This window comes from Zosterops lateralis, assembly GCF_965231275.1.
Source record: "Zosterops lateralis genome assembly, chromosome: 35".
Taxonomy (NCBI): domain Eukaryota; kingdom Metazoa; phylum Chordata; class Aves; order Passeriformes; family Zosteropidae; genus Zosterops; species Zosterops lateralis.
In genome coordinates this window covers 197,945-218,603 of record NC_139795.1, presented here as the reverse complement: position 1 = coordinate 218,603, position 20,659 = coordinate 197,945, and the positions used below count along the sequence as shown (strand labels likewise).

At 47.6% G+C, this 20,659-nt stretch overlaps 1 protein-coding gene across 5 annotated transcripts; it reads left to right on the top strand.

The window, feature by feature from the left end:
• Nucleotides 1-9,398: 9,398 nt before the first annotated feature.
• On the top strand, nt 9,399-12,439 carry LOC310921594 (uncharacterized protein). Of its 5 annotated transcripts, XM_083881759.1 has the most exons (4): nt 9,404-9,433; nt 10,330-10,413; nt 10,588-10,982; nt 11,067-12,439. In XM_083881759.1, exons 2-4 carry the CDS (start codon nt 10,362-10,364, stop codon nt 11,334-11,336), a joined length of 717 nt encoding a protein of 238 aa, XP_083737885.1. In that variant the 5' UTR covers nt 9,404-9,433; nt 10,330-10,361; the 3' UTR covers nt 11,337-12,439. The 5 variants fall into 5 exon arrangements, with proteins under 5 accessions (XP_083737884.1, XP_083737885.1, XP_083737881.1 ...); XM_083881758.1 differs by having other exon boundaries at nt 9,399-9,433; nt 10,335-10,413; nt 10,588-12,439; XM_083881755.1 differs by having other exon boundaries at nt 10,588-12,439.
• The last annotated feature ends 8,220 nt before the right edge of the window (nt 12,440-20,659 follow it).

Here is a 20,659-nt window from a genome sequence, read left to right as displayed (position 1 = left end):
TTCACATCTGAGACTGCCTGTAAAAATTCAGCATGTGCAGCATGAGCGATCCTGGGTGAATATTTGTACCCCTGAAGAAGACTAAAGCTCTATTGCTGTCTCTAATAGGGAAGTGACAGTTGAGCCTTTTCCTGTTCTGTTTTAAGGAATCATTTAAGATGTATCTTTCACACCTCAGGTTGCCATCCACAGCAGCTTGTAGTGTTGCTGTTAGATTTGCACAACTTGGTACTACTGCAGCTGTGTTGGCATTTAAATACCTGTAAAACACCGCTGCACAGTCAGCTTCCTTACTGAGGACACCAGTGAATTATAAGACAAATTAGTCCTTTTAATGATGCCTCTTTTTAATGAATCTGCCACCATGCCATCAGTCCCTATAAGTGCTACTGTTCCAGGTTATACTGCTTTACATCAGAATATTTTGAAGATTACAGTATAATTGATATGTCTAATAGATTAATAAACTTTTGACATCCTGAATGGTCCCACCTTCTTTCCAATCCTACTTGTATCCTGAGCAAACCAGTGCCTCTCACTGTGAAACTCCATAAAGTTCCATCTGGGAGTTTCCAGGAACACCCACAAAGTAAATCAAATCATAAAAGGTTTGTTTGGTTGCCCACACAAACTCTTCAACCTTAGTTAACTCTAAGAGAGGATGGGATGTGCCTCCATGGCAGAGGGAAGGGGAAGGAGATGCCTCAAATCCATCCCTGGCAGGACAGCATTGGCGGCGGGGTTGTCCTGCAGCCAGGGGTGATGGTGGGCTGGGAGATGGAGCAGAGGGGAGGGGGAAAGAGGCAGTGACTTCCTCACCTGCCTGGGTGCCCCTCTCTGGTGTCTCCACTTTGGTTTACCCATCTGGCCTGCTGGGGATCTCATTTATATTGTGGATCCCCCATCTCCAGGATTCCCCACTTTCAAGGCTGCTGGGGGCCGTAGGAATCCCTGGGTTCGGCCCTCTCCAAGATCTCTCCTTCTCCCAGATTTGCCCTTTGTTGGGGTGTTTATCTCTCTCTGGCCAGCCCGGTGTTCGGCTGGACCACCCACTAGCTCTGAGATACGCCACAACAGAACCCTTGTGTGGGTTCTTGGCTCTGCAGCACCTTTACCTTCTCTGTCACGGCCGTGGTTTGAAAGAGGGGAAACTCTCGAGGCTCGGGGAACAAAGGTTTTATTCGGGGGGTCACAGGGAAGCCCCTGACTCCAAGCCCGGTGCCTCAGGAGAGAGACCCCGAACCTGGGCTGCAGGGAGTTTTTGTCCAAAACAATTCGAGGGGTGGATATAAGTTGTAAACCAATAAAACAAAGCAAGGTGGCAAATGCCAACTGAATTACATAATCACTAACAAATCAAGGTAAATTGGGGAGGGGTCCCTGGGGGATCCACCTACCACTGGCTGACTCTTCCTTGAAGGTCCTGGACCTTGGAGATTGATGGACAGGGGTGGTGGGGGGGAAGATACATTGGAAAGGATGGGTAGGGATTCATCCCAGGGAGGGACCAATGGGAGACATTCTCTGGGCAGAGACCTGGGTTGTCTTGGAAACTCTTATCAACTTCTGATAAGAGCACATTCCAGGATAGGGGGGCCCACCTAAGGTAGCTAAAAAACTACACTAAAGTTACAATTAAAACTATACTATACTTATAACTAAAACTTATAAAACAATTCCAGAATTCCCACAGCCCTTCTCTGGGCTGCCAGGAGTCCCTCAGTTCCAGTATTGCCTTTCTCTGTTTTCCCCTCTCCAGGGGTCCTGGCCTTCCCCCAACCCTGGCTCTCCTGATGAGTCACCAGAAATGGTGTTCCTGGCCTGCCCACCCTGGTACTGGCAGATCATCAGGTGGCTCCAGGCATTCCACATCCCCTGCCAACCACCAGGGCTCGGCTGGTAGTAGCCACCAGGAGTCCCCAAAGAAATATCATCTCTGGAATGCCCCCAATATCTTTCACAGGGGCATTTGCAGATCAGCTTTGGAGTCCTGCAAAATCCAGCTATCGCCTCATAAAGATCAGATACTGAGAGACACCCTCCCCCTGGATATCTGAGGCAAGGTCCCCTTCCGCGGTCACCTGAGGGATGTGAGGGGGGATGATGCGGTGGTGGATGTTGAGGTCAGTGCTATGGATAAAGCCTTCTCTGCAGTCATTGCAGCAGAAGGGGCCCTCCTCTGTGCATCTGCTGATGCTTGATAAGATCCAAGCTGGTCCAGAACCTCTTCCCACTCTCGGGACACTCATTGGGCCTCTCCTCTGTGTGCGTCTATTGATGCTTAGTGAGATGCAAGCAGCTCCAAAATGTTTTCCAACACTCAGGACACTTATAGGGCCTCTCCCCAGTGTGAACATGATGGCAGATGATGAGGTGGGAGTTGCAGTTGAAGCCCTTCCCACAGTCAAGTCACCCTCAGTGTGCAGGTGCTGGTGGGTGATGAAGGTAGTGCTGATGCTGAAGCTCATTCCACATTCCATGTACTTGTAGGGCTTCTCCTTGGCATGAAGCTGCTGCTGGACCAGTTGGATCTCCGTCTGCCTTCCCCGCACAGGATGGGTCTCTCCTCCTTGGAGCATCGTGGGCTGGGTTTGCAGCACCTCCTTGTGGGATATTTCCACGGGTTTTCCTCCCTATTAAATTCCTGCACCATGGAGCCGCTCAAAAAAAGTCTCTTCCACAAGGTTCTGATACAGGGATTTGTCTTCCCTGCTGTCCAACTGCATCTTGTTGCCTGGGAGAGAAAGGGCAAGAAGAGGAAAGAATGAGACAAATGAAGAAGAAGTTAGAACACAAAAAAAAAAAAAGGAAAATGAAAGAAAAAAAAAGAAAAACAGAAGGAATAAAGAGAGGAAACAAGTACAGGAAGGAGCAAGGAGAGGAAGGAGAGAAAGGAAAAAGGAGAAAGAAAAAAACAAGGAATGGGAAGGAGACGAAAGAACACAAAGGAAAAAGAGGAAGGATAGAAGGAGGGAGAAGGAGGGAGAGGAAGGAAGAAGGAGATGGAGGAAAAAGGAGGAGGAAAAATGAAAAGGCAAGGAAAGAAGGGGAAGAAAGACAGGAAGGAGATTTTTCTCCATTGGGAGGGGGAAGAAGATTCCCTCCAAATCCATCCCTGGCAGGACAGCATTAGCAGCAGGGTTGTTCTGCAGCCAGGGGCAATGCTGGACTGGGAGATGGAGCACATGAGAGGGAGAAAGGTGCAGTGACTTCCTCTTCATCTGCCTGGAGGTCCCAGAGCCTCTTACTCTTCCCCACAGCCTCCTTCTCCATCCAGCCAAGACTTAGGAATAACAAATCTTGTTTTGCAGGGAAAATATGGTGTGAACATGTTGGGTTGGGGGTTCCTCCTGCCCAAGTCCATCTCTAGAAGTGAAACCTAAGTGGTATGTAACAAAAGGTTAACCACAAGTGATATTGTAACAAGGTGTGCAGGTAAAGCAAGAAAGATAAGAAAGAAAGTGAGATAACATGCTCAAGCAAAGGCAAGCAAGATAGCAATTTTTAAGGGGACTTGCAAACTCTGAAATTAGCTAAAAATAAGTTAGACTGAAAAACAAGAAGCACAGAGCATGCACTGAAGACAGTGGTAAAAGGTTCAAATGTGATGAAGACTACAGAAGCCTTTATCAAAAGACCACCAGAAGAGCGATGACCACCACAGCAGGAACTGACACATTCACAAAAGCAACAAATTGTTGTAAAGCCATGACACAAATTTATGCAAATATGAGTATGCTAATGACTCTCTCCCTTCATTTGAGTAAAGCTGGATTCCTCTGTCTGCTTTTTGGACATAAACCTCTGGTGTTTGTGGATTTTCCTGACAACAGGGGCTTGCCTTGGTATTCTTCCACCATCTGGGTCTGGCATGCAACAAGAGGAGCTGGAGATGTTCCTCACCCAGTTTCAGTGACCAGCTCCCTTCAGCACTGGCCTGCACCGGGCAACTGATGTGGTACCCGAGACTGTTCAGGAGACACACGAGAGGAGGACCAAGGAGTTCCATGAAGAGTCCATAGGAAAGGACCACTGGACATAGAAGCCCAGAGTAGGCACTAAGGGAAAGTCAGGAAGGGTCTCAGCAAATCTCACCAGTGAGTACAATTTCAGGGAGTAAAACATGGCACGACACCCAGGGTAGGCAACAAAGAAAAGTCAAAAAAAAGGGATGATGATCCCAAAATACATCCAAAAGAATTCTTTAGGAGAATATTGAGATGGTTTGCACATTCTCCCAGAGATAGTTACAAGGACATGCGTGTCCAGAGCGGGCAATACAGTATATGCCCAGAGAGGACAATGTAGGAAACATGGATGGCCAGAAGGGGCAATAAAAGGCACTGAGAAAGGGTCTCGCAATTCACACCCAGAGGGGGCAATATGGTGTTGGTTTGGGAAAGGATTGGTTGAAGCAGAGTGTGGAGAAATATGGTTAAGGCAAATAGCAATGGGAGGAGAGAGGGGGAACGAAATGAGCTTAATGCAGTATGTGAAAGGCTTGTTCCTGTCGAAAGAACGGGAGAAGTAGTAAGGGAAGGCACTGTGAAATTGTTCCATTCTCTGGCTGGAGAGGAAGCTTGGAGTGTCTGAAGGGAAAGCACAGGTGATAAAGATTGAATATTTTGGGTGCATTTTGACTTAAAGGTTTGGGCGGTGTTGGCCCAGAGGGAATCCAGGAAATCTTGGACATGCCATTTCCCAGGACTGAAGGGGAGCTGTAACAGTTTTTAGGATTAACAGGGTATTACAGGACTCGGATTAAGAACTTTTTATTGTGGCTTTTTAACCCAGCATAGTCCCAATGTTTTTGTACAGACACCAGTAGGAAAACAGAACTTAAGAAAATTAGGGGAAAGGCTGATTAATGCCCCAGCTTTAGCTCTCCCAGGCTCAGAAAAGGAATTTGAATTGTACGTGGACTGGTTTCCAAGACTGATTGCTCCTGTGTGAATCGTTCATGAATGCAGAAATACTCTTTGGAAATACTCTTTGGTTGATCCCATGCACAAATTTAGGAATGGTGAAGGAATTTGCTGGACACAGGAAATACATAGGCTATTTCTACTAACTTTAGGTTATGCTGAAGATACCCAGAATTGTAATAAGCAGAGTAGTCCTCGGTACAGGGGTGTGTCAAATGAATTCTAGTGCTAAAATATTTGCGAAATGAGGAGATGGCCCCATTGTTAGCTGTAAGGGTAACTGAGGCGCTGTTGTCTGCAGAGTTGTGCAGCCATGGACAGCTTTGATGATAATGGATGGCAGGATTCCTAAAGTCTGGCACCAAGTTCTAGGTGGATGACCAGCACTAGGCTTTTACAATGTGAAATTGTCTTAGGTTGCAATGCAAGATGGGGAAGTGTTTCTTTATCTCTTCCATGATTCTTTCCTCATAACTCCAGGGGAATATCTTCTGTTAATGGGCCAGCTCTTAAAACCAGGTGGGCCAGTGTTCCTTATCTGTTCCAGGACCCATCCTCCACCCAGGGGGATATCTGCTGGCCATTGAGTCTCACTGCATGACTGATAAAATCACATCATCCCATTGTGAGATGTTCCACTCAAGGGGGAGGAGCCAAGCATCCCTACCTGGATAAAAATCTGAGATTCAGAAAACCACAGCAGCCATTTCCACTGGATTCCCAGAGGAAGACCTGACCCATCTCACCACCACCGGACCTTCAGAGGAAAACTACACTCTTCTACAGAATCAGTGTCTCAGCCAAACCACATCTGTCACTCCAGGAGGACTGTAGCCACGATTTAACTGGACTCCTACAACAGGGTATCAGGTTGTATTCTGTCAGTGGGGTTTTTTGTACTACTGCATTTATTATTTTAATTTTCCTAGTAAATAAGTGTTATTCCTATTCCCATATCTTTGCCTGACAGCTCCTTAATTTCAGAATTATAATTTGGAGGGAGAGGGTTTACATTTTCCATTTCAAGAAAGGCTCTTGTCTTCCTTAGCAGACACCTGTCTTTCCAAACTGAAAAACGAAGTTCAATTTCTTGCTAAAATTTAAATATTTTAATAAAATAAAAAAGAGACAATTAGGAGACAGAAAAGCAAAATAGTTAAACGGCCAGGTGCCTGGCATTCAGCCAAGAGCACACCCTAACTCAGAAAACACTTCTCTAAATGTGTGAGTTTGTTATATTCATAGACTCCTATGCATCATTCAAACATTCCTTGTAGATGTTGGTTTTAGCCTCCAACCTTCCCCCATTCCATCAATATGTTTTATTTCTTCTGGTGGCTCCATCCAGTCTCCCAGTCTCTGATATCAGAGGTTCAATAAATTCCTCCCCTGAAGCTCTGGTCACAGCCATCTTCATCAGGATAAGATAATTCAGGAAGGCCAAGGGAGTTCTCTGATTATCTTTTCTATTCCCCGGTTTAGATGTTGTATGAACAAAAGCAGTCTTTATTTTAATATCATGCTGTAGCCTGAGAAATATATATATATTCTTCATGCTACTATTTCTAAGTTTCATTAATAGCAGAAATAAAAGAAACTATATTAATACAGCAAAGTTTTCCAACATTATACACACAGCATTCATTTTAATAGATGCAAAAAGCCAATAACATAATATGTACTTGTAACACAAACCAAGACAGAAATGGAAGAGGAGGATTTCAAATTGAGGACCCAGCCTCTTGTTTCACTGGTGTTTACATGAAGCAGCGTGAGAAGCTGCTGCAAAGACTCAAACACTTGAAAGCAAGAAATGCAAGGACGACACACATATTCTCTGGTAGTGGTATGCTGGCTGGCAGGGTGGCCAGAAGAGTTTCTAGTCACTTCAGCAACTGATAGTTAACAAATGATTTCTGAATATGGGATTGTGAAAGCAGTGGACTTGGACAAGGGAATTCATTTTACAGGGGGATCCTTCAAGGGATTATGGCTGCTTTGAGAATTCAGTTGGGAATTCCATACCCCCTGGCATCCTGAGAATTCAGGTCAGGTAGAAAGGATGAACGGAGTACAATAAACACATATTATAGTTTTGGCTTTTACAAATATTAAAGTGGATGCTATGTGTTGTGCATTATAATACAGTATAATATAAAGTGCAGATATATAATATAATATAAATTGCAGAAATAGCTTTGTTATGAAGATATAGTTGTAAAATATAACTAATGCTTTTATTTCTGTGGCTAACTGGCAATAATTAAAATAACTCAGACGTATTTCTGTAATAACAGATGCTGTTTTACACTACTTGTGGTTAACTTGCAATAACTGAAATAACTAAACATCTGTTTAGTTGGATAACATTTGAGTAATGCACTTAATGGAGACCCCTGCTACTGACAATTTAACTTTTAACAATTGTCACCTGCTGAAACTACAGAACAGGGGGCCGTTGTGGGGGATGACATACAACCCTCAAAACAACAACCAAGATTACCACTCATGCTCTAAAAATGCAGATCAGAGCAGGGGCCATCCTAAAAAGTTCCTGGAACATGCAAACTAGTTCAGAGAAATGCTTGAATATGTATAACTGTTTATGAATACGTATTTGACTGATGCAATAGAAAGGGTATATAAGAAGGGTCGCTATCGTTAAAAAACAAGGTTCACTTTCTTAGAAGAATTTATAAGTTTAATAAAAATTAAAAATAGACAATTAGGAGACAGAAAGCAAAGGTTTCCAGCTGGGGTGCTTCACCAGAAAGCACACCTACTCTTTCAAATTCTTTGCCTTTTAAGGACTAACCTTTTACATATGCATTTTTTAAACACTCCTTTGAGTTCAGATGTTCCCTAGGTTTTTGGCCCCCCTCCTCTGAAACTTGTCCCACTGTACCAAATTAACATTTTATTAGATAAAGTTCTTGTTGGCACCTGGTAGTCTCATGTCTTATCCTTCTGATACCAGGAGATCAATAAATTCCTTCTTGTAGCTCTTGGTTCACTGCTATCTTTATCTAGTCAATTCAGGAATGTAGGAGGATTCTCTCCCCTTATCTTCTGGTGAGGGTTTGATTCAGTTCTGAGTGGACTCTTGGGTATACCTGGTTCGAGAAGTGAACACCTGGTTCTGCTACTTGGAGTGGGGCCCCTTGGAAAGCCAGTTTTGGGGAGGATTGCACTGTTTACCACGAATTTTGGAGATAATGCCTTTCATTCATTCTCCCAGGCACAGGGCAGAGCCTTGAGGAGTGGGGGGGCTCAGCCCAGGACGTGTCCTCGTTTGGGGATGCCCTGAGTACAGCAGACAGGAGAGTTCCCAGCTCACAGAGGCCTCAGCGCAGAGAGGTCTTTTGCAGCTGCTGCAGCCTAGGAGAGTTCCAAGGGTCTCACTCAGGGCTGCTGTTTATAGGGCACAAGGGATGTGCTTTAGTCACAAGCATTTTCCATCCTGACCCGAGATCAGGTTGATTTCCAATGCTGTTGGAGCTCATTGGACAGCATCAATTCCTGGAACAGACAAGTTTTGTGATAAATTCAAGAGGAGTTGAGCCCAGGGGCTGCTTGTCAACATCGAGGCCTAAACAAGTATTTCTCAGATCATTCTGTGGCCTGATAGGATGGGGGGCTGGGCAGCGATTTTCCCAAGTGTGTCCACTGATATTTCATGAGATCTGAGATGCTCTGAACCCTCTTCCCACATTCCCCACACTTGTAAGGCTATTCCCCGTATGCCGGTGGGTGATGAATGTGGACGGAAGAAGAGAATTCCCAGAGCAAGGAGCTGGGTGAGAGGCAGATGAGAATGACCATAGGATGATACAGAATGGCTTCCCAACGAAGTGCCCGAGCTGTTCCTGTCCACCAACTTTACCCTGGAATGCCATTCTGGAAGTGCCACTTGGCCTTTCCCGCCCACTGGAACACCTCTCTGTGGGCAGGAACACAGGTCATGACGTATCCCCACCAGATCCCCGCTACAGCAACTTCCAGCACCCCACAGCCGGTTGGAATCCCAGGGGGTCATGCCGGACCCCCGTTTCCCACTCCCCTCTGCTCCACCGCCACCGAAGGACCGGCTCCTAGGTGGGGGAACCCCCCCTGAGCCCTCAGTAAGGATCCGCCTCCCCCAGAGCCAAAGGCAACCCCTCCAGGGATTACGTAAGGGAGATGCGAAGGGACTCCCTTTGGGAACCACTGTGCTACCTCCCTCCATCTCCCCTCTCCCACTCCTTTCCTATCGTCCCCCTAAATCCCAGCTCCCGACCATCCCGGTTTGGCGCTGACCCACTTCCTCTACTGCTCCGTTTGGGGGCCTCCCCTCGTTTCTCCTTTCCTTCCACGTTCACATCGTGTCCTGTCCCGTCTCACGCCAGAGCTCCTTGCCCGCAGCCGAAGGGATGGAGCAGAAGCGGGGGGAGCTGAAGGCAGTGGACGAATAGAGGAAGAGGAGGAGCAGGAACCGGAAAAGAGGGAGAGGAGAGAAGAGGACGAGGAAGGTGAGTCTATTTTTGTTCTTGCGTTGAGTTTATCTCTCGTAGGGCTTCCACTGTACCAGGGCCAGGAGGTGTGCGGCGCTACCCCAGCTCAGTTTCTGTAGCTGTCTGATCTTCCTCAGAGGAGGAGAAGAAGAAGAAGAAGGAGGAGGAAGAAGAAGAGGAAATTCGCGGGTCCACCGCGCCCTGTGTGCGCAGCCCTCCCGGCCCGTGCAGCATCTGTCCCGCCGCATCCCAAAGGTGACTGGGGAGGAGGAACTTCCCCAAATATCTTGGGCGTCCCCGGGAGGCGTTTTTTTTCGGGGCGTCCTGGCCGTACCTATCGACAGACCCCAGGCTACGGCGGGGAGGATGCGGGGTGCCGGATGCCAGGTGGAGATCGCCCGGCGGGGGTAGGGGAAACTGGTTCTGGCTATCCCTGACGTGGGAGACCGGAGAATGGCGATACCGGTTTGAAATATCCCCGGCAGACTGGAAAGGGGGAAGCACAGAGCTAACGGGGAGGGCAGGATCCCCTCGACCCTGAAGCGGGGGACTCGGAAGGCGGGCATCCCTGGCATCCTGGAGTGGGACGAGCCTGAAGAGGCGGAACCCTGGACCCCCAGCAGCCGAAACAGAGACTCAGTGGAGAAGGGACCCCTAGAACCTCTAAAACGTCCAGCAACCCTCAGCGGGACCGAGGAGACAAAAGACCTCCAGGACCCCAAAATGGAGAGACGGGAGAGGGGGGAATTTTGGAGGGCTCCTTTGCTGACTCTTAATATTTTGGAGGAATTTCTTTTCTGCATTGTGGTGTTTTGGAGGTTTTCACGGACACAAGATGCCTGGTGACTTCTAGAAATAGACTGGGGCAGGAGAAACCTCCAACCCAGCATGCTCACACGTTGTTTTCCCCCAAGTCCAGGATTTGTCATTCCTAAACCTTGGCTGAATGGAGGAGGAGGCTGCAAAGAAAAGAAAGATGCCCTGGGACACCCAGGCAGGTGAGGAGGAAGTCCTTTCCCCCTCTCTCCTGCTTCATCTCCCAGCCCACCATTGCCCCTGGTTGCAGGACAACCTCACTGCCGATGCTGTCCTGCTGGGGACATATTGGGGGGGATCTCCTTTCCTCTGGCACAGAGGCAAATCCCATCCTCTCCTTGTCTTTCCTCCCCCAGGCAATGAGCTGCAGACAGAGATCAGGGAGGACAAGTCCCCCTGGCAGAACATTGTGGAAGAGGCCTTTTTGGGCAGTTCCACAGCACAGGAATCCAATGGGGAAGAGAAGCCCCAGAGATCCCGCACAAGAAGGAGCTGCAAATCCAGCCCAGGGAGCTGTGAGGAGGAAAGACCCTCCATGTCCTGGGAAGGTGGCCGGAGCTTCAGCCAGAGCTCAGAGCTGGTGGAGAAGCCTCACACGGAGAAGCCCCACAAGTGCCTGGAATGTGGGAAGAGCTTCAGCCGGAGCTTCCACCTCCTCCGCCACCAGATGATCCACACAGGGGAACGGCCCTATGAGTGTGGGGAATGTGGGAAGAGCTTCGGCCGGAGCTCCTGTCTGATCCGCCATCAGGTAATTCACACGGGGGAACGGCCCTACAACTGCAAGGAATGTGGGAAAAGGTTCAGTGACCGCTCCAACCTCCTCACCCACCAGCGCCTGCACTCCAGGGAACGGCCCTACCAGTGTGGGGAGTGTGGGAGGAGCTTCAGCATCAGCTCTGACCTGACCCAGCACCAGAAGATCCACAGTGGAGAACGGCCCTACGAGTGTCTGGAGTGTGCAAAGAGATTTCGGACCAGCTCCCATCTCCTCCTGCATCAGCGGATTCACACAGATGAGAGGCCCTTCCGCTGCCCCGACTGTGGGAAGGGCTTCAAACGCAACTCCCACCTTGTCAACCATCGGCGTGTCCACACTGGGTAGAGGCCCTATAAGTGTCCTGAGTGTGGGAAGAGCTTCTCCTACAGCTCTAACTTAATTTCACACCAACAGACCCATGAGTAAGGGAAGCCCTACAAGTGCCCTGAACTTAGGAGGAGTTTTGTTTCCTGCTGCAACTTCTTCACCCACTAGAGGACCCATGTTGCATTATCCACAGTGACCCATATTGTGCAAAACCATGGTGATCCACATACCTGGTGATCCATGTTGAGTGAAGACCTGGTGACCTATGTTCCACATGATCCGAATTGGGAAGACACCTGGCTGGTGGTCTTCACCTCCTCCTTGTTCCCTGGATGCACCTGGATGAACGCAGAGGAAAGAACATGTATCAGGAAGCAGGCTGATGTCAGAAATTGAAGTACTAAGGCTTGAACAACAGGCCAAGTGCCAAAGTCGATCTCTAGATGAACCTTCCAACCAAACATTATATGATACTTGTATCTGCTAATTAGTGAAATATCAGTGATCATTAGTGAAGTATGTAATGTGATACAAATGTATTTCTCTTTCCGTGTTTAAGGGACGGTCAAGGCAATGAAATCAGATATCTGGCCTTGTTTGGAGGTACATCACCAAAGCAAATTCCCTTGGTTCCTTCTTGAGCCCTGACCACGCTTTGGGTGGAACCCAGATGTTGTGGATTGATGCTGGCTGGATGCCACACACCCACAAAATCCACTTAGTCACCCCCCTCCACAGCTGGACAGGGGAGAGAAAATGTGTAAAAAAGGGTTCATGGGTTGAGATAAGGACCACAGGAGAGACATCCCTCACCAAACACCATCACAGGCAAAAGAGAGCTTTGAGCTATGAAATGAACTAACAAAATCAGAGCAGGATAATAAATAAAATAAGCCCTTAAAACTACTTTCTCTCAACCCTCCCTTCTTCCCAGCTCTATCCTGCCAGACCCAGCCTGAATGTTGTCAAGGACTCCAGTGGGTGGGCCGCTGGTGTAATGGGAGCTCTGCCACCCCTAGGAATCCATGTCCATGCAGGGCTGGACTTGCTCCTGCTGAGGGTGCTGCTGTATGTGCTATTTTTTGGTTTTTCTGTAATCCCATGTTTATTCCCTATTTCCCCCACAGCCCTTGTCCCTCTCCCGGGGGTTTGCAGGGAGGAGCCGTCCCGCAGCCCTTCCTGCCCCGGCACCCACGGCTGCTCTGGTGCTGTCAGGCCCCGGCTCCAAGGGAAACCACAAACCCCCCTGGAAATAAACCTGCTCTGGGGGAAAACCCTGCAGGGGGTTGAATCCCATGGACAGCCACGACTGAGAGTTGGAGATTCCCGATGCTCCAAGGGGATGGAGAGAACTGCACTGGGGCCTCGGGGCCTCCCTGGCGGCACCTTTGAGACACCCGAACAGAGCAACTCCTCCCACCCCACAAAATCCGCAAAAGTGGGTCAGCTGAGGAAAAGAGCTGGGAAAAGGGGCTGGAAAGGGGGTGGAGCCTGAGGGCACCTCTCAGCCATCACCCTGAAAGAAAGAACTTTCTGCAGGAAAGCCACAGAAAAATCCTCTAGAAACCAAGGAAATCAACCCTTTCTTCTGCTGTTTCCAGAAGGTCCCGGCTGGGTTCTGCCAGGAGGAAACGGGGGGGGGGGGGGGGCGGGGGGGGGGGGTGCTCAGAGCTTAATTGGGGAGAAAAGTTTAATTGGAGTGAGGATATTCTAATTGTGGGGAGAAAATGTGAATGGAGGAGATTTGAATGGGAGGGGATGATTTAAACTGGGGAGAGAAAATAAAGTGGGGGAGGAGCCCCCTAGCCCTTGGCTGTGCCCTGAATGTGCTGCCAGAGGTTCCCCTGCTCCAACCTCCTGGGCTGGGGGAGCAGAGCTGCCACTGCTCCCCAGGAATGTCACTGGATAAAAACTCCATTAAAATTTTTACAGCCATGGGAGTGATGCTCTGTGTTATTTGGATGCTCTCTGCTCCTCACACATTCTGTGTTCCCTAGACATCCCATGTTTCTTGGATATTCAGTGTTCCTTGGATGTTCTGTGTTTGCTCAGTCACACAGTATGATTCCCATGTGAAACCAGTCCTTCCCAGTATGATCACAGAATGGTGACAGTTGCTCCCATTCACCCCCATTCTGAGCCCAGTGTGATCCCAGTCACTCAATATGGTTCTGGTCATGCCCAGTACGACCCCAGTAGGATCCCAGTCACTCCCTGTATGATCCCAGCATGATCCCAGCATGGTCCCAGTTACTCCCACTCACCTCCAGTATGGTTCCAGCCACTCCTAGTATGGTTCTGACCCTCAAGTATGATTCCAGTATGATTCCAGGATATCCTTGGCACTCCCAATATTATCTCAGTTGCTTCCAGTAGGAACCCAGTTGTCCCCCAAACGGTCCAAGTTACTCCTAGTCACTTCCAGTATGGCTCTAGTATATCTCAGTTAACCCCAGTATGGGTTTAGTACACTCCAGGCACTCCTTATATAGTCCCAGTCACTTCCAGTATGAATCCAGTCACTCCCAATCACACCCAGTGTGGTCCCAGTTGCTCCCAGTATGGTAGCAGATATCCCCAGTATATTCCAGTTGCCCTCAGCACACTCATAATCATTTCCAGTCACATTCACTTGCCTAGTAATGTTTCATTTCCCTCCAGTATGATCCCAGTCGCTCACAAGATATCCCAGTTGCCCCAGCATGCACCCTGTCACTCCCAGTTACCCTCAGTTGCATCCAGCATGATCCCAGTTGCCCCAGTTCTGCTCCCACTAATCTTCAGTGTGGTCCCAGGTTTTTTCAGTATGATTCCAGTGGCCCTAGTTGTGCTCCCACTCCACCCAGCATGGCTCCAGCATCTTCCAGATGCTCCCAGTGTGTCCCCAGTTGGCTCCCAGCATGGTCCCCGTGACTCCCAGTCACCTCATGTATGATTCTAGTCACTCCCAGTATGGTCCTGGTCACTCCCAATAGGATCCCAGGTGCCCAAACACGGTCCCAGTTGCTCCCAGTCATTCCCAGTATAGTTCCTTTCAATCTCAGTAGGAGCCCAGTATGGCACCAGTCACTTCCAGTATGATCCCACTCACTCACAGTCACTTCCTCATTTGCTCTAGGGCCAGGTCTGGGGCTGTGTGTGGGGCCACAGCAGAGCAGCACGGTGGCTCCAGCACCGGGTCTGGGAACGCGCTTGGAGTTCCTGGGGCCCTGGGGGGGAAGGGCAAGTAGAGACGAGTGGGACCCCTGGCACCAGGACCTCCCTGAACCACAATTCCTGGGCATCAGGACCCCCTTGAACTTCTATTTCCTGCACATCCATTCTCAGGCATGGGAACCTCCTAGAACTCCCATTCCTTGGTACTGGGACCATCCTGCATCCCCTTCCCCAGGACTGGGACCCCCCTGCACCTGCCTATTTGGTGCCAGGACATCCATGAATCCCCATTCCTAGATGTCAGGACCCTCCTGGACCTCTAATTTTTGGCATCAAGACCCCCTTGAACCCAAATTTCTGGGAAGGAAACTCCCCTGAACAAAAACTCCCTGGCATGGGAAACACTCTGATCCACCATTCCCTTGAAATTCTATTTCTGGGCCAGAGACTTTCCTGTCCCCCTCCCTGGAAATGTGACTACCTGAGCCCCTATTTCCAGCACAGGGATGCCCTGGCACCCCATATCCAGTTCCAAAGCTCCTATTCCCTGCATGTCCATCCCCAGCTTCAGGACCACCCAGCACCCCCTTATCCTGCACCCCTTTCTCCAGCCATCTCACCTCTCCCAGCTCACAGACCTCCTTTTCCTTGACCTAGGGACCCCCTGGACCCCCATTCCTGCTTTTCCCAGCACCCAGACCCCACTTTCCTCAACACTGAGGACTTCTGGTCCCCCATTTCCTGGGCACAGGAACCTCCTGAAGCCCCCACCTTTCCTTTCTCAATCTTTGCAGCTCTTTTTCCTTGAACCTTGGACCCTTCCCAACTCTCCCAGCTCCACTTCTTTGACCCTTGAACACTACCAGACCCTGCCAATCTCTGCCTCCCCCAGTTCTCCACTCCTTGCGCATTCTACAGGGTGATCCTTGGGAGTCCAGAAGGGTCCCTTGGGGGTCACAGGGTGTCCTAGGGGGGATCCAGGGGAATTCCCAGGAATTCCATCATCCTCTTCCCTGCCTCCTTCCCCCTGCTCCCTGCGCTCCCTCTGTCACTTTGACATCTCCCAGCCTGTGCCACTGGGATCTGCCTGGTGACTGGGACCCTAAACCACCTCATTACCCCCTTTCCTTGACTCTGGGGATCCCTGAACACCTTTTCTGGGGCACTAGGATTCCCTGGACAGCCTATCCCACCTCTTCCAGTCCCTTCATCCACCTTCACTTAACCCTGGGATTCCATTGAGCTCCCACTACTGTTCACTTGGATGCCCCTGCATCCCCTTTCCTGGCCATCCTGCCTCTCCCAGCCCCCCTTGTCCCCAAGACCACTTGGACTTCCCTTTCTGCTTTTCCCAGCACCCAACTGCCTCCCACTCCTCAATGCCAAGGACTTCTGGGACACTATCCTGCGCTGGGACTGGAGACACTGGGCACACCTAAATCCTCTTTTCCTGGGCACAGGGACCCCTGGACTCCTCATCCTATCTCTCCCAGCCCCTGCACCCTCCTTTACTTGGCTCTGGGATCCCCAAACTCCCTGCCAGTCTCTCTCAGCTCTCTCTATCCCTTTTATTAATCCATGATCTACCCAGGCTCTCCAAATCTCCGTGTCCCCCAGTTCTCCATTTCCTGCGTTACCTGCACATGGTGGTGTTAGAGCCCAGCTTGGGGTTCCCCCAGTTCCTGTCCATGGGGTCCCTGGATGGAATCCCCTTCCAGTGCCGCCACAGCCAGCAGGGCTTGGGCAGAGCTGCAGACACCGGGGATGGCAGCCGAAGCTGGGCTGGGATATTGGGATAGCCAGAGCCAGCACAAGGAGCAGCACCAGCACAGGGCCGCCAGGGAGCTGCAGATGCTGCAGGAGCGGCACAGCCAGAGCAGGGGTGAGTGGGGAGAGCCAGGACTGGGAGAGGGCTGGAATGGCATCTGTGGTGTTGGGATGGGATCTGTGGGGCTGGAACAGACCTGTGGGACTGGAATGGAGGTCCATGCAGCTCCAGGGGGCTGGAATGAGGCTCTGTTGGTCTCCATCAGACTCCATAGGTCTGGAATGGGGTTCCATGGGGCTGGGACACAATTCCATGGGGCTCCGTGGGTCCAATCCCTCCCCAGGTCTCCACATGCTGCAGGAGGTTTCCAGCTGTGATCTCTCGTTTGACAGGAGCATCCGCGGATCCAATTGGCCTGGCAGAAATTCCTATCCTTCAAGCTGGGATCCAGGAGATTTGTGCTGGCTGACAGCATTGCCCCGATCACCAAGATTCACTGGAAAACTCATGAGATCAATGCTGAGAATTTAATTCATTACCTGGGGCACACTTGCGTGGGATGGGTCCAGAAATATGTCAGATATGGTCAGGAGGTACTGGGGTGCAAAGATGAGGATGGCAGAATTCCCATGGGAATATGGGATTTGAGAATGCGGGATTTGGGAGGATAAAATTTGGGAATATGGGAATTCCCACAGGAATTCTGCTTATGGATCTCAGCTATCACATTCCAATGGGAGTTCCATGGATGGATCTCACTGTAGTCCCATTCCAATGCAAAATCTGTGGATAGATGTCACTGCCATCCATGGGCAGATCTCATTCCCATCCCATTCTCATGGAATTCCATGGATGCCTTTCACCACTATCCCATTCTAGAGCCCCCTGGTGTCTATGTGTCCAGGAAAGAGGAACATGGGACACTGATCTTGTCCTGACACACATACAGGCTCTATCCCAGGGCCATTGGGATCAGCTGGATGAAGAGGGATGAAATCTGGGATCAGAAAATGCAATGAGGTGAGATTGTTCCCCACGACAATGGCACCTTCCACACCTGGGCCAGGATCAAGGCTCTGCTGGAGAAGCAGAGAGCAGGAACAGTGCCAGGTGGAGAATCCTGGAATCCTGAAGTCCAGAATCTTCTCCTGGGGTGAGGCTGAGAATGTGCAAATTGGGAACTGGGAATGTGAAGCAGCGTGATGATGGTTACCCTCTCCCACCTCACTATCCTGCACTTCCCAGAGCTGGAATTTGGCAGGAATCTCACCGTGGTGGTCGCTGTGCCCATCATTGCTGCCATCCTCATCCTCACATCTTATTAATTTCTTTACACCTGTGGCTTTCTGCTAAAAGCAAAAATTTTATTATGGTTTTATTTTGTCAAGTGGTATGTTTGACAGAATTAGTATTAGTTAGCAGCTTTGTTAAATCTAAGGAAGTGGCATTAGTTTGTTTAGCTAGCTAACAGTTTAATTTGTTTAGCAACTTTAAAGCTTTCTCTGTAGCTATTTTTGGGGTAAAAAAGTGATGTTGTCTAGCGCTGCTTTTTAGACTAAAAATTAAGCTGGTCATTGTAGTTTCTGTTGAATGCATGCAAACTATGCTTTGCTCTATGGGGATACTTGTGTTGAAAAATTACAGATGTATTAGGAGTGAGCACTGACAGTTGTCATAAACTATAGGGGTTTTTTCTGATGCATGAGGGGATAGCTGCCTAACCTTGATCTTTGTAAATTAAAAACACTTTTGGTGGCAAAATTCTATCTTAAGATAGAATTATTTGACTTGGAAACACTAAATACAGTATGATTGCACTAAAAACTTTGATTTTTATACATTATATAATATAGGGTGATAGGAAGAAACAGCTTACACTTGATTGATATTTTTCTCATATAGGCCCACTTAACATGGAAATTTATTTTTATAGAACTAAGAAGGTCTAATTTTTGGGGCTCTAAGGATGTTTTAGGAAGGTGAGAGATTTCTTGATCTCACACTTTAGTGAGATTTTTTTCACAATTTATAGTATAAGAAGTAGTAGGTTTTGGCATTGTCTAAACATCTGTAGGCAATTTAACTAGACAGATTGAAAATGGATTTTTAGGGGATGTAGTAGCGAAGCATAGGGTATTATGTTTTCTTAGATTTGCTATGGTTGCTTAAACATTTATTTTTGGGTTGTTTAATAGGCTATGTTGTGCTAGTAAAAATAAGCAATGTTAATAAGCATAAGTATAACATTTGGTTTAACTTTATGCTTTTTAGTGGCAGCAAGCTACTATTCAAGAAACAATTTTTGTTGTTCAGACAAACTAAATTTATACTTACACACTTACTGTATAATTTGTGCATGACTTCGGTTGTTTTTTTAGGGGATTATACTGATAATAGGCAGTTTGTTTTTTATGGGTTGTACAATATTATAATACTTTATATTCGCATTTAACTTAAGCTTGGTGATGTCTAGTATGATAAACTAAGCAGGGAAAAGAAAGTAGCAGTTTTGCTACTAAGTTCTAGTTTAAAAGTAGTGACTTTTTGGTTAGGATTAATATGTTCTTAATTTAAAGTAAGGATAGATTTTTAAAAGGAAATTGAGTACTGTGTTGACTACTTTTAGATGTGTGGTTCACTGGTTTTTTTAAAGTGGATCACTTAATTTTGGTGACAAACACTTTTAGGTAACTTAAACTGTTTTTTTAAGGACATGAGTTTGTTGTTACTCTGTTGTCGATGAGGTTTTTTACGAGTTTTTTTAGAGGGTGAAATTATGAATTTTTAGAGGTTGATGTTAGGGTTGGATTTTTAGGTGGTGTTATTAAAGATTTTTTGAAAGGTTTCATATTTCTTGCTGGAGCCTACTTCAGTCTAGCTTTTGGGGAAACACAAGTATAATTTTGACTTTACATAATAAGAGGATAAGGTTTTACAATTTTACTCGGTTTTGGATTTTTACTAACATTGGGTTTGTTTGGGTTGTAATTGTAGACTACTATTGAAATGTTTGATATTTGGAGGATTAGAATTTTTTAAGAAGTAGTGTAAAAAATTAAAAATATACAATGCTTTCTGTAAGCATTTGGCAGGTAGGGCGTCCTTTATTGTTTTTATTTGTTGTTGCAATAAAAGATGCTTAAGTGAGGATTAACCCATGGAGGAATGAGGAATTTAATTTTTAATTATTTAATTTATATTTAATTATTTTTTGTTTGTTTTTTTTTGTTTAATTATTTATTGTTTGTTTTAATTTTTAAGAGAACACTTAAGACTGTGAAAGCACTGGTAAAATTATGGCAAACAACTTTTGTTGTTTCTTCGGTGTGATAAGATGCAAACAAAGTGCTTGAAAATTATTTATAGAAGAATGAATAAATTTAAACCAGATAAACTTAGCAAAATGTGTGACTTTTTTTGCTATAACTGAAGGCTCTGGCACCACCCCACTGGTTTATCTTAGAGCTACAGCAGCCTTTCTGGGCATAAAGCAGAAAATTAGGGAATAGGATATCATTATAAAATCACCCCAAGACATCAATGTAACCCCATGCCTTGGACACCCCTGTGCAGGGAGAAATGGGCCACTGAATAACAGAACCAATATGATTCCAACAGAACACATTTATTGTTTACATTACATGCCAGATATAGATTCTAGGTCTACTGTCCATGTGGGCACGCATCTCTGGGTTGGGTAGCCTGCTTCTTCATGAGGCAGGCACACATCCTTCAGGACATCCAATTGGTCAAGTGTCCATCCTCACATTGTGCTTCCCCTATCTAGGGTTTACATTTTTTTGCAGACATTTTCTTAGGCTCTCCTCTTATTTTTGATCCTGTTTTTTCCTCAGTAACCTTGATGAATTCCTGAGAGCTCTAACAATAAATCTGCAGGAGGTTTGATAATATTACTCACAACCAGTTTGGCTGGTGCATCAGAATGGCCTGTTATACAGATATATTGCTACACCCCTGAGATCCCAGTGTGGGGGTGCATTCCCCCCTCCTTCTTTCCAGGCTGCAGTGTGATCTGAGAAATGCTTGTTAGGTCTCGTCCTTGGAAACAGCACCTGGGCTCAGCTTTTTCCAAGCTTATCAGAAATACTGTCTGCGCCCAGGAATTGCTAAAAGGCTCCTGCTTTCCTTATGATCAGCCTTGGAAAATATTCCTCTTGCCTGAGTATCACAACATTCCTATTCTCAAACTTCTAGAGAAGGTCCTGACCCAAACTGTGGCCAGGATGAAACATTGTTATGACCGAAGCCCACTCTCCTGTGACCCTATCAATAGTGGTCCCAAAGGAGACCCTTTGAGCTCTCCTGGGCCACCATGGGCTGTGACCAACAATGTCCCTCTGTGAGGGCCTCTCAGAGCCAGCAAATTCTCGGGTTTGCTCTGCCTGGAGGATCCCTG

What these genes read in the sequence shown, in the direction of transcription:
- LOC310921594 (XM_083881758.1), top strand. Translation starts at nt 10,362, where the DNA reads ATGGAGGAGGAGGCTGCAAAGAAAAGAAAGATGCCCTGGGACACCCAG. An exon ending in GCCCTGGGACACCCAGGCAG is followed by an intron (nt 10,414 to 10,587) that starts GTGAGGAGGAAG and finishes TTCCTCCCCCAG; the next exon opens with GCAATGAGCTGCAGACAGAG.